The sequence below is a fragment of the Rhinopithecus roxellana genome, chromosome 3, assembly GCF_007565055.1.
Source record: "Rhinopithecus roxellana isolate Shanxi Qingling chromosome 3, ASM756505v1, whole genome shotgun sequence".
In the NCBI taxonomy this organism is placed as follows: domain Eukaryota; kingdom Metazoa; phylum Chordata; class Mammalia; order Primates; family Cercopithecidae; genus Rhinopithecus; species Rhinopithecus roxellana.
The window spans coordinates 57,930,775-57,944,669 of NC_044551.1; the positions used below are offsets into that span (position 1 = coordinate 57,930,775).

The 13,895-nt window shown below is 36.6% G+C and overlaps 1 protein-coding gene across 2 annotated transcripts in view; it reads right to left on the bottom strand.

Moving 5' to 3' along the window:
- Positions 1-13,895, bottom strand: part of SREK1IP1 (SREK1 interacting protein 1) — a 51,405-nt gene that overhangs the window by 25,027 nt on the left and 12,483 nt on the right. For both annotated transcript variants that reach the window (XR_004056399.1, XM_010368246.2), the window contains exon 2: positions 12,120-12,167. Coding sequence is in view for 1 of the 2 variants with exons in the window: in XM_010368246.2 (XP_010366548.1) it covers positions 12,120-12,167 (48 nt within the window). In the remaining variant the exon portion in view is untranslated. The remainder of the gene's footprint in view (positions 1-12,119; positions 12,168-13,895) is intronic.

Consider the following 13,895-nt stretch of genomic DNA (forward strand, 5'->3'; position numbering starts at 1 on the left):
CTTATATCAATTTTTGCAACACTTTCTCAATCTCATTGAATTTTTTTGTCTTCTGAAGCAACTGCACTAAAGTTGGTCTCCATCATTCCCAAACAACATATTGTGATGTGTATTCTGAAAAAAATAAACTCAATTATACCTATACCTGCAATTTTTTCCTGCCACCCAATATTTTGTGATTTATCTATGTTAATATAACAGGTGTAATTTGCTCATTTTATCTAATTGATAATGTTCTACTGTATGAAAATTATATTTATTTATTTATCGTACTATTGATAGAAACATAGGTTGCTTCCAGTAGTTCACTAACAGTGTTGAAATAAGCAGTTGTACATGTCTCTATTATCAACAGTGTTGAAATAAGCAGTTGCACATGTACTAGGTTTTCTTTAGGGTAGCAGCTTTTAAGTTTTCTTAACAACTGAGAACAGTAAAAAATAATGCAACCAAGTGCATTCACACACACATTCATGGATAAATACACTCTAACACAAAAAAACTGAAACAAAAGTTAATTGAAGGATTTCTATATTCAGTGTTTAAAACAACCAGTGCTAATGGTGACCAAACAATTCATTTCACGATCCACTAATGATTCACTACAAGTCTATGCTAGGGGTAGTTTCTAGTTGTCTCTTATTTTGTGAGTGAAGTCCTTTGGGAATCCTAGGTTTATATCAAAGACTCCCTAATTAGAGTTCCAATTTTGCTTGGGCAGGGCCCTGCGCCTTGCTTTTATCCCCTGCATCCTGTCGGCCTATGACAAATAGAAGTTCAAGAGCCTTGGGTTAATCAAATACCCTCAAGGCTTAATTCCTGGAACTTCTCCTTTTCTTCGGTTGTTGGCCTTTGAATATTCTTTAATTCTTTATTTTCTTCCTAGTATATTAATGTACCTAAAATATGTATTGCACATTTTATACAAGTTTCTTAGTTGTTTCTTAGTCTAGTCTGCCATATTATTGGAACAAGTTTTCCTCACTGTGATATCCGAACAAATGAATCATTCAGAAGCACTCTTTTTAGCTTCCAAACATATGGAGTTTTCAGGCTTTGTGTTTATTGTCAATCTCTAAATTTACTACACTGTTATCAGAGAATGGGATCTGTATGATATTAGTTCTTTGGTATTTGATGAGACTTCTTTCATGGCCTAGGATGTAGTAAATTTAGGAAAGATTTGTTAAGTATTTGAAAAACACAGTCACATACTGCATAATGGTGTTTACGTCAATGATGGACCACATAGACAACACATGTCCCCTAAGATTATAACACTGTTCCTTGTCAATGTTTAGATATGTTTAGACACACAAATACTTACCACTGTGTTACAACTGCCTACACTATTCAGTACAGGAACACGCTGTACAGGTTCATAGCCTAGCAACAACAGGCTATACCACGCAGCCTAGATGTATAGTAGACTATACATCCAAGTTTGTGAAAGTATAATCTATAATGTCCACACAAAGATGAAATTGCCTAATGACACACTTCTCACAGTGTATCCCTGTTGTTAAACAACACAACCATATACTGCTATTTGTTGAAAAGGGTTCTATATCTGTTTGCTTGTTCAACTCTTCTCCACCTTATTTTTTTTGTCTAATAACTTCTGATAGAAGTACCTAAGATTATACAAGTATTAATTTGTCAACAATTGCTATTATAAACAATGCTGAAATGAGCAGCTGTACATGTCTCTGTGAACATAAACCAGGTTTTCTCTAGGGTAGGTTTGTCAATTTCTCCTTGTAATACAGTTTTTGCTATAAATATATACATAGAGAGACAACAGTAAATGCTTTCAAGATCATTACTTTATCTTTTTAGTTTATTGTTCTTGAGTTTCCCCTTATCGCCAGAAGTGCTTTTGCCTCAAGTAGGTAGCTAGTCAGGCATGAGTGGAGCAGGAGAGGGCTCCCCTACTCACAAAGGAACATCAGGCAACCATCAAGTGATGGTCCAGCAGCTGTTACACTGTCTCTCTAAAATGATAATTAGTCACAGCCAGTGCCAGGGAGAGGCAGTTTCTGAATAGGTAAAAATACCTGAAATTGATAATCAGCAGCTTCCAGTAAGATCTCAGGAACTGGGCAAGTGGGCTCGAGCATGCGCATTAAGAGAAAAAAAATGAAGTATGACCTTCTAGGGGCATTCCATCAGAAAAGGGAAGAAAAAGCCTCAGGTAAACATGTGTACAACTCCAGTAAACACACCGTGCATGCTCACCTCCCAAGCGCAGGCAGGGCACCATGCATAAGGGAAGAATGAAGGGAAAGGGGTGCAAGACGCTGGAAGTAAGTCAGCATGTAAAATGCTAGGTTCAAGGTTAAATGGGGCCTTGACCTCAAGGTGCCAGCCTGGGCCTCTTCCAAGTATATATTCCTTTCTTTCATTCCTGCTTTAAAGCTTTTTAATAAACGTCTACTCCTGCTCTGAAACTTGCCTCCGTCTCTTTTTCTGTCTTATGACCCTCAGTAGAATTCTTCTGAGGTGGCAAGAATAGAGGCTGCTACAGACCCTGTACAGATTCGCCACAGGTAACTTGGATACCTGCCACCGCTAACAGTTCCACTAGTGCTCTTTTGTTCATTATTCATTGGGTAATATGAAATTGCCATTTTTGTAGGTAAAACAGTGGACTATCAGCAATATTCAATCAAATATGTGTTTTTGCCTTATCCTTTTATTTTGAAAATTTCTGTGTAGTTTTTAGTTTTACGTGTAGTTTTATTAATCACAACATGTAATTGGACTTAATTTTTTAAATTTGATTTGATATCAGCACAATTTTTAACATTAATTTCTTAGCATGGGAAAAATAGTTCCTGCCTCACTGGAAGCAGTGTAAATTCACTCCTCATAGTTAGATACACTTACAAGGTGTAAGCTGAGGTTGCCAATTCTCGATTATTTGTTTTCTTCTAATTATTTTATGGGAACTCAAACACACTATATGCATTCTTGCTTCTTTCAGTGAGTGAAATTTTTTCTAATCCTTGCTTCATAGCCTTTTTAAGGAGTCTGACTTTATGTGAGGGGCTCCAGCCTTGCCATACTGCCATTCCCAGGGCTTGAAAGCGTCACTCCACAGCTCTTAACTGCCTACCCAGTAGGCCTGTGGATCCACTGTTTTCAACTAAGATTTCCCACTCTGACTTCGAGCTCCTTTTCTTGTCTAGCACCTGGGGATTTCCCTTTCATTCTTCTGAGTTGGGTTTTTTGTTGTTGTTGTGGTTGCTGTTGACATAACACTTTTTCCCTCCTGCATTGTTACCCATGTTTGTAGCAGAATGGAAACCTTTCTGGGTTGGTTTGGCTTGCCTCTTTGATCAGAACTCCTGATGACACAGGTTGGGCATGGTGGCTCACGCCCGTAATCCCAGCACTTACGGAGGCTGAGGCAGGTGGATCACTTGAGTACAGGAGTTCAAGACCAGCCTGGCCAACATGGGGAAATCCTGTCTCTACTAAAAATACAAAAATTAACTGGGCATGGTGGTATATGCCTGTAATTCCAGCTACTCAGGAGGTTAAGGCACAAGAATCGCTTGAACCTGGGAGGTGGAGGTCGCAGTGAGCTGAGATTGTGCCACCGCACTCCAGCCTGGGCAGCAGAGTAAAACTGCTTCAGAAAAAACAAACAAACAAACAAACAAACAAACAAACAAAAACTCCTGATGATCACTTAACATCCTGATGATGTACTTAAGCTAGCTTTGTACACAAATACCTCTCATCCTCTCATTGAAATGAATATTTAAAATAAATAAAATGCTTAAATAATGACCACACTGGTAGCAGTCTCTGCCCCACACCCATTTTAGCTTTGCTTCAAGCAAAGTGACCCTAAGGCGATAAGACAAATCAATTGCAAAAGTACAAATAAAGTTTCTTACTGATTTTTTTTTCTATTGGGGAATAAGTTAGTGAAGCCTGGGTAATAACTGTGTTGCAAATTACAGTTCTTATGGCTAGCAATCTAAATGTTCTTGTAGCAAACAATGTAGAAGAAAAAAAAAGGTGGAGGACTCACCCTTCTTGATTTTAAAACTTATCATAAACCTATAGCAATCAAAGCAGTTGATTGACACACAGAATAGACACACAGACCAATGGAATAGAATTGAAAGTCCAGAAATAAACCCACACTTACATAGCGAACTGAGTTTTAGCAAGAGTGCTAAGTCCATCCAGCGTGGAAAGAATAGTCTTTTCAACAGATGGTACAGAGACAACTTTTCCACATGGGAAAGAATGTAGTTGGACCCCTCACCTCAGACCATATGTAAAAATTAACTAAAAATGGGTCAAATAAAATAAAATATAAAACCGTAAAGCTCTTAGAAGAAAGCATAGGAGTAAATGTTCATTACCTTGGATTTTGCAATGGATTCTTAGATCTGACATCAAAAACACAAGCAACGAAAGAAAAAAATTGATAACATGGTCATCAGAATTAAACACTTTTGTGCAAAATTATCAGGAAAGTGAAAAGTGACAGAATGGGAGAATATATTTGCAATCATCTCTCTGGTAGAGCTTAATATCCAGAATACATAAAGAACAACTATAACTCAACAACAACAACAAAACCCAGTGAAAAAATGAGCAAAGGGCTTGAATAGACATTGTCCATAGAAGAAATACAAATGGCCAATAAGTACATGAAAAGACACTTAACATCATTAGTCATTAAAGAAATGCAAATCAAAACCACAATGAGATACCACTTCATACCTACGAGAATGGTCTGAATTGTTTCTACTCATAACGCTTCTGACATCCAATGTGTGGGTTTTTTCCACACCCACAGCCAGTTCTCCAACTTTCTGGACACTAACTGGGTGTCCAACAATTCAATTCAATTCTGTTACTACCCAGGGTTAGCACAAGTTAAGGGCTCAGACCCACAAGACTATTCCCATTTCAGATGCCTATAGTGAGTCCAGGCCGTACTTCTGACGGCCTAGCCGTACTTCTGACCAGCCAGCTTTATGAGGTCAGGGGGTTCCCACAACCCCATCCTCAAATTCGAAAATTTGCTAGAAAAGCTCACAGAACTCAACAAAACGGTTTACTTACTATTACCTGTTTACTATATATAGCACGGAACTCAGAACAGCCAAATGGAGGAGATGCACAGGGCAAAGAAGTGGCATAGAGCTTCCACGTGCTCTCTGTGTGCCACAATCGAGGCACTTCTATGCCTGCACAAATCCAGCAGCTCTCTGTACCCTGTAGTTTAGGGGTTTTTATGAAGGCCCCATTAGATAGGCATGATTGATTCAATTACTGACCACTGGTGATTAAATTCAATCTCTAGCTTCTCATCCCTCTCCCCTTTCTGGAGGTCTGGAAGTGGGGCTGAAAGCTCCAACTTTCTAATCACATGGATTGTTCCTCTGGCAACTGGCCCTCATCCTGAAATGATTTAGGAGCCTCCCAAGAGATCACCTTAATAGTATAAACTCAGGCATGGTTGAAAGGGGCATGATATGAATAATAAAAGATTCTCCTATCACCCCTATCACTCAGGAAATTTCAAGAGTTTTAGAAGCTCTGTGTCAAGAACCAGGGACAATGACCAAATATATATTTCTTATGATCACAAATCGCTATTTTTTAAAAAGGAAAATAATGAGTGTTGGCAAAAAGGCAGAGAAATTAGAGCCCTTGTACATTTCTAGTGGGAATGTAAAATGGTATAGCTGTTACGAAAACCAGTTTCGCAGCTTTTCAGCCAGGCACGGTGGCTCACGCCTGTAATCCCAGCTCTTTGGGAGGCAGAGGTGGGCAGATCACAAGGTCAGGAGATTGAGACCATCCTGGCTAACACGGTGAAACCCCTTCTCTACTAAAAATACAAAAAAGCAGCCAGGCATGGTGGCACGCGCCTATATTCCCAGCTACTTGGGAGGCTGAGGCAAGAGAATCGCTTGAATCCGGGAGGCAGAGGTTGCAGTGAGTCGAGATGGCGTCACTGCACTTCAGCCTGGGCGGCAGAGCGAGACTCCGTCTCAAAAAAAAGAAAACCAGTTTGGCAGTTTTTCAAAAAAGTCAACATAGTAATTCTGCTCCTATGTACATACCCCAAAGAACTGAAAACATAGACTCAAACAGATACTCGTACATCAACATTCATTGCAGCACTATTCATAATAGCCAAAATGTGGAAACAACCAAGGGTCTATCCACAGGCGAATGGATAAACAAAATGTGGTATATACATATAGAGAAATAATTTAGACATTAAAAGGAATGATGTTATAATACATGCTACAACATGGATGAACTATGAAAATATTATGCTAAGGGAAATAAGTCAGACACAAAAGGACAAATATGTATGATTCTACTTATATGAAATATCTAGAATGGGCAAATTCACAGAGATAGACAGGTTAATAAGGACTGGGAAAAGGAGGGAGTGGAGAGTTACTGGTTAATGGTTATAGATTTGGGGCAATGAAAAAGTTTTGTTATTAGTAATGATGGCTTTACAACATCGTGAATGTATTTACTGCCACTGAATTGTATATTTAAAAAATGGTTATAATGGCAAATTTTGTGTTATATATATTTTAACACAATTTTTTAAAAAAGCAAATGAAAAGGAGCATGGCGTAGTATTAAATCTTCCAGATAACCAGAGTTCATATCTCAGTTTTCCCACTGACTAACACAGTAATCCTGGGCCTCAGTTTTCTGATTTGTAACAATAACAAAAATAACAACAATTATTGAGGATTTACTGAAGCCAGTCATTGATCCAAATACTTGCATGAACTCATTTAATCTACACAACAACTCTATGGGATCAGGTACTATAATGATCTTACTTTACATACAGGAAACTGAAACACAGTGATCAAGCAATTTGCTTAATATCACATAGCTAGTAAGTGCCAACAGAGGTTTGTACCTAAGTAATCTGGTGCCAGAACCATTTGTCTTGAATGTTCATAAAACTGGAGATCATGAAACCTACTTTACAGAGTTATTTTAAGAATAAAATAATATCTTTCATGCAGTTAGTACAGAGACTAGCACCAAATAGGTATTTAGTACACGGTACCAGGTTATGACCATTTATTTTACTAATACAAGGAAAAGCATATTCTTCCCTTTCCTCCCTCCAGGAGTAGCTATATTAGCAAATGCCAAGTAATAAAAAAGAAAAAAACCAAAAACAAACAAAAAAAACCCTCCAGTTTCATTTTGACCGCAGATAAAAATCTGTCAATGTACACACACACACACACACAAACCCCTCTTGTTTTATAAATAGGGTACCCAAATGTCTACTTCTGGGCTTACAGAATATATAGACTATGCTAACAGCTACTAACTTAACCAGGCTTTAGCTCTATCTAAAATCCTCAGATTTAAGAACACACAGCTATTTTATAAGCTTTTAAATTCCTAAACCCAGTTCATTCCACCAAGCTTCCACATTCCTAACATTTTGGTTCCTCCCCTAAAAATGCTGGCCTCTTCTGTAGTCATATATTCTTTCTTGAAGTCTTTTTTTTTTTTTTTTTTTTCTTTGAGAGAGGGTCTGGCTCTGTTGTCCAGGCAGGAGTGCAGTGGCACAATCTTAGCTCACTACAACCTCTGCATCCTGGGCTCAAGCCAACCTCCCACCTTAGCCTCCCAAGTAGCTGAAACTACAGGTGCACGCCACTATGCCTGGCTAGTTGGTTTGTTTGTTTTTTGTAGAGATGGGGCTTCACCATGTTGCCCAGGCTGGTTTCAAACTCCTGGGCTCAAGCAATCTGCCTGCCTCAGTCTCTCAAAGAGCTAGGATTACAGGCATGAGCCACTGTACCTGGCCACCTTCCTTGGAAATCTTATCCTCATATTTATCTGTTTTATTTCCCCACTGACCTAGCTGATCATTGCCCCTTTCCTAGTCTTTTTCAATAGATTCTTAAACATGTAACTGCCCTATGTGCTCACATAATATTGCCACTACACTTAAGGGATATTTGGCTCTTCCTTGAGGGCATTTCTCTGTAGTTAATTATCCTTTACCCCAGTATTATTAGTATTCTCCAGGCTTCTCAATATTGTTTCCAAGTAGTAATCCTTAACTGTCCACTCAGCTGCCTGCTGTAGGTTAATAGCTCCATTCATTGAATTTTTTTGAATCTGGCTCATACTCTAGCTCTTTACCCCAAGCTCCTGCCACGAGCTTGAATGGACAGTGTAGGTTGTCGGATAGGTTTTCTGGGTTCCCTGACGTTCTAGATTCCACGGCCACACTATGGTCCTTGTTATCATCTGCAACTGTTTTATCTCTGAAATTTTAAACTCCAATATTAAACTCTGACTGTGTCTTTAATCCTTCTAGCTTTTTCATTCATTTACACTCACGCATAGATCTGTTTTTGATTCTCATTATGATCTTTATTCCCTTAACACCTTCATTTTCTCCCAGTCTCAAATCTCTCATTACTGACAATATGAACAACTTTTTACAAGTCTGACTCTTTTATATACCCCTGTTCATCCTCATTGCAGACAAACGAATCTGACTCTAAGTTACTATTTCTCTGGGTTGTTACCCACCACTCCCCCACCACCCCACAGAGTAGTCAGGCAATGCTTGAGTGTAACAACCACACATTCATGCATATTAGCATTTTTTATTTGTCCTTAGTCAACTTCCTCTCCTGCTTCCCTCAGTGACTTTCCCAAACTGGTACCTGTCTCAAAACATTCATCATTCACTGTCCTGTCCTACTCAAACTCCCTACCTAAGGAGGCAATCCTGTCTTCTAATTTACAAACAAAATTGAGATTATCAGGCTCGATCTCCTACTTTCTATCACTACCTGAAAACATCTGTATCTATTCTCATCTAGTTTCTTCCAAATTTCAGAGGTATCCTTGCCATACCTCTTAAAGGAACTTGCTTAATCTTTCCTTATCTTCAGTATTTGCAATATGTCCTCTAATGGTCCCTCAGTCTATACCAACATTTTATATCTTAAAAAAAGAAAGAGAGAAAGAAAAAACCTTCTCCATTTATCCCAGTTTCTTCTAGAAATTACCCAATGCTTCCCACCTCTCTCATGGAAATTTCTTGAAAATGGAGACACTGGCTTTCTCTATTTCATCCCCCACCACTCAGGCCTGAATCTACACAGTTTGTTTCATGACCTACAACTCTACTTAAACTGATCTTCCTAAGGGAAGCAAAGCATCCTACCTGCCAAACCCAAATAACATTTTTCAGTTCATTTCTTATAACTCTTACCTGTTGCACCTGACAATTTCCCCTCAATTTTGAAAATATTTCCTCCTTTGGCTAATGTAATGCTACACACTCTTGTTTCTTCTGCCATATCTTCCTGGTCACTTTTCCTTCAGTTTATGCCTATATTATTTTACTCCACCATCTGATATTTTACTCTATGAAGAGTCTGTTGTTATTCTAAAATATGTTTAATTAAATATCATATAGGTCAACAAAATATAAATGTGGAGAAAAAAAGTTTGGTTGTTTCTAGGACACAAAAGCTGTGCTTTTAGAAAGATTTAAATAAGTTGCTTTTAAAAAGCAGTTGACAAATTAGGCAATAGCAATAAGAAAAAAAGAATCTAAAATCATGGGACAAAGTACCTGCTTCTCAAAGGGAATGCCATTGGCATTTGGGGCCAGAATATTTTTCACTGTCCAGGACTGTCCTACCACTGCAGGACGTTTATAATCTCTGGGCTCTACATAGTAAGCATCATAGTGCTGCACCCTCCATCCTGTTGCTAACAATAAAAAACACCTCTACAGATTTCTAGGGAGACAGTAGAGAATGTGGTTGAGAATTAATGATACATTTCTTTACAAGTATCTTAACTTCTTGCCTACCTTTGAAGAAGCAAACTATAAAAAATAGAAAATGCATTTCAGATGTGGTTTGTACACACAAGACTGAACACCAATAAACAGACATACAAACAGGCAATAAAAAAAGTGATGAATTTATATTTATGTAAATGTTAAAGGTATTTACAAATTTGTTTTTATTTCCTGCTGCTATGATCAACCAATGGGTCTACTAATCTTTTAATCATACTTTCTGAGAACTATCATAATTATTTGAGACATTTATCTCATAAATAATCCCAAGGCCTACTGTCCTTGTAGTTTTTAAGTATTCTGAAGTTACCAACTTAAAAAGAAATTCTAATAAAAACTCATTATTGAAATAACTCTTTTTCTGTGAATTTCTTTTAAGTTAATTTTGCTTAGGAAATTCTGCCACAGAAAGAGAGACCCATGTTATTTAATAATACACTCAAACTTAACTTGAAACTTTAAAAGATGATATATTCACTATTGACATATACTGAGAATAAGATCTTTTTCTATCAAGTATTGAAACTCTTTAAATTGTACAATCTGAACAACTATTTTTGCAACAAAAGAGAGAGCATATTTTTTTGTAAACAACTGAAAAATACCCAAACTTTTGGCCATTAAAAATATTATGAATCATCTTCTCAACCTTTCTCTTACCTCTATACAAAAATTTTGGCCCCCAAATAAAAGATAAGCTAATTTGTAAAGGCAATTTATATTAGAAAGACTCGTAAATTGAGAAGACCTTCCTCTTTAATAGCTGTAGAGACTTAAGAGCTGTAGAGATGTAAATTTAACACAGAAGGGAAATATTACTAAATTTTTCTACAGGAGACAAATCAGAAATTGTTTAATGACTAAATCACTAAAATCAAAGATCTAAATAATGAAGCAAAAATAACTAAATGTGGAAATATTGACAAAACTATTTGCTGGCTTGGCTTCTCCTAAAGAATTCTAATTACTGCAGATACTTGCATTTTGTCTTACATAACAATGAGGAGACTACATCAACAAATATTCTATTTCCAGAAAATGAATTTAATTGCTTTCCTCAAAGTCTTAGGTTAAAAGAAGTCCAAGTGTAGAGACTGATATTTGTAGATAGACTGGGAAATCCTTTCCAGATTTTGAAGTAAATGAAGCATTTGTAGGTTCTTAATTCTTGAATAAAGAAATGAGGCAGGTAAGTTGGCAATGATCAAAAGAAAGTAAACAAAGCTTAAGTTAGCAATGGTTGAAACAAAGTAAACAAAGAGGAAATAAGTATAAACAAATTAAAAAAAAGAAAAGATTTCATTGTACTCATTTCTTGCATGCAAGTACATTCTTCAGTTTTCATTTATATGAGTGATAAATATATATAGTTATATATGCAATTCTGCTACTTGAGCAAGCTTCCCTTGAGCCAGTTTTAGCTTTTGCTTGGAAGTATGTGACTTGTTCTCTCAGCACGCTTTTAATGTGCCCTTCTGATGGAGATTTATGCTGAGTACTCTTATCACACGTTCTTGCATGAACATCTTTTTGTCAAATCACTCTTAGTTGGTAAAACATAATAACTCCTCAATGAACTGCAGTGTATTAACAATCCAGGTTAATTTGCATGGTTTGCAAACAACTCAGAAAATAGCAAATGTTGTTGCTATAGCTGTTACTAAAGCTTTAGGCATTGCTATATTTAACTAAAGAATATTTACTTAGAGTATAAAATTACAAATTTATATTATATAATTACACATGCTTAAGTTTACCTTTTCATTCAATTAATCATAATGGAGATTAATAATTGTTTAAATCAAGTTTTTGCTCATGAGCAGAAATTCTGAGACCAATTAAATCTTTAAAGTAAATGTAATAAACACAAAAAATCTTCATAAATAGTTTGCATTGCCTCCACCTTTTCTCCTAGTATGTGGAAAGGAGGAAAAGAATAAGTATGTATATAGTTTTTATAAAATATACTTTCTCCAAACTCCTTAATCTACTACTAACCACCTGTATCTTCATGCTACTTTTGCTAGTCATCAGATACATAGTTATTCGTTACTGGGTCTAAAGCAGGGAAGAAAAGCGAATATTTAGTGCTAACAGAGGAATTTCTGTAACAACTACATGTTAGCTTAGGGCTAAAGGACTATGCAACTGGGCCCCTGAAATCAGGATGCTATGTTATGTTGCCCAAAGAGGCCATGATTCCAGTATGAATAATGCAAAACATGTCGTCTTTTAGAATACTTACGGTAGCCACATTTTTTACAGCCTGCTCTGACACTGTCCTTGTTGCAACCTGAAATACAATTGGATAGAATTTTAGGAAGTAAAAAAATATGCAAAAACTTAAAAACTTCATTGTATGAAAAAAGCTAAGGAAAACCATTTGTTGCAGAATTTCTTTTTTTTTCTGTTGAGACAAGGTCTCACTCTGTCACCAAGGCTAGAGTACACTGACAGGATCACAGCTCACTTACAGCCTCCAGCTCCCAGTTCAGGCGATCCTCCTACCTTAGTCTCCCAAGCAGCTGAGACTACAGGCATGTGCCACCACACCTGGCTAACTTATATATTTTTTTTGTAAATATGAGGTTGTGCTTTGTTGCCCAGGCTGATCTCAAACTTGTGGCCTCAAGCGATCCTCCTCTGGCCTCTCAAGGTGCTGGGATGGTAGGAAAGAGCCACTGAACCCAACAGAATTTATTTATTTAAGAAACAGCAACAACAAAAAAATCATCTCTAACCCAGCTTAATGACCTACTCAATTATATGACTCTTGTAAATCAACACAAAGGCCAATTTACTCAAATCATTAAGATTTTTTTCTAATTCAATATAATTCAATATAATAAATAAGACAAACACACATGGCCAACAAACATAAAAAATGTTCCACATCACTAATCATACAGAAATGCAAATCAAAACCACAATGAGATACCATTTCGCACCAGTCAGAATAGCTATTATTAAAAAGTCAAAAAACAACAGATATTGGTGAGGCTGTGGAGAAAAGGTAAGGCTTATAGACTGTTGGTGGGAATGTAAATTAGTTCAGCCACTGTGGAAAGCAGTTTGGAGATTTCTTAAAGAACTTAAAACAGAACTATCATTCGACCCAGCAATTCCATTACTGAGTATATATCCAAAAAAACAAAAAAACAACAAAAAAAAACATTTCATCAAAAAGAAACAAGCACTCACATCTTCATTGCAGCATTATTTACAATAGCAAAGACATGGAATCAACTGAGGTGGCCATCAATGGTGGATTAAAGAAAATGTAGTACATATACACTATGAAATACTATGCAACCATTTAAAAGAACAAAATTATATCCTTTGCAGCAACATGGATGCAGCTGGAGGCCATTATCCTAAGTGAATTAACACAGGAACAGAAAACCAAATACCACATGTTCTCATTTATAAGTGGGAGCTGAAACATTGGGGACTCATAGACATGAAGATGACAATAACAGATACTAGGGACCAGTGGGAGGGGAGGGAGGACAAGGGTTGAAAAATTGTTGGGTACTATGCTCAGTACCTGGGTGATGGGATCATTTGTACCCCAAACCTCACCATTATGCAATATATCCAGGTAACAAACCTGCACAAGTATCCACTGTATCTAAAATAAAATTTGAAAAATAAAAGAAAGTTAAAAAAAAAATATCTAGTAAACAGTTAAGAGTTTAAACATTCCAGGAATTCTACAGCACTGAGGAAGAAATTCCAGGGTACTCTGGCCTGTCCCTCAAATGTAAAATAATTTACTTATTATTATATATATATACAGACATTTACTTATTTATATATATATATATGGACATTAAGGTTAACAAATATTTTCCTGTTTTCCATTAGAAGAAAAAAATATCTAATTTCTTATAGGAATTGGTGAAATTCCAGAAGACTTACTGTAATTGCTAGGTATTATAAGAAATACCTAAATTCAACACTCAAATTTTGACAAGAGAAAAACTAGCCATATATCCATCCAGTTCTGATAAATATTTAC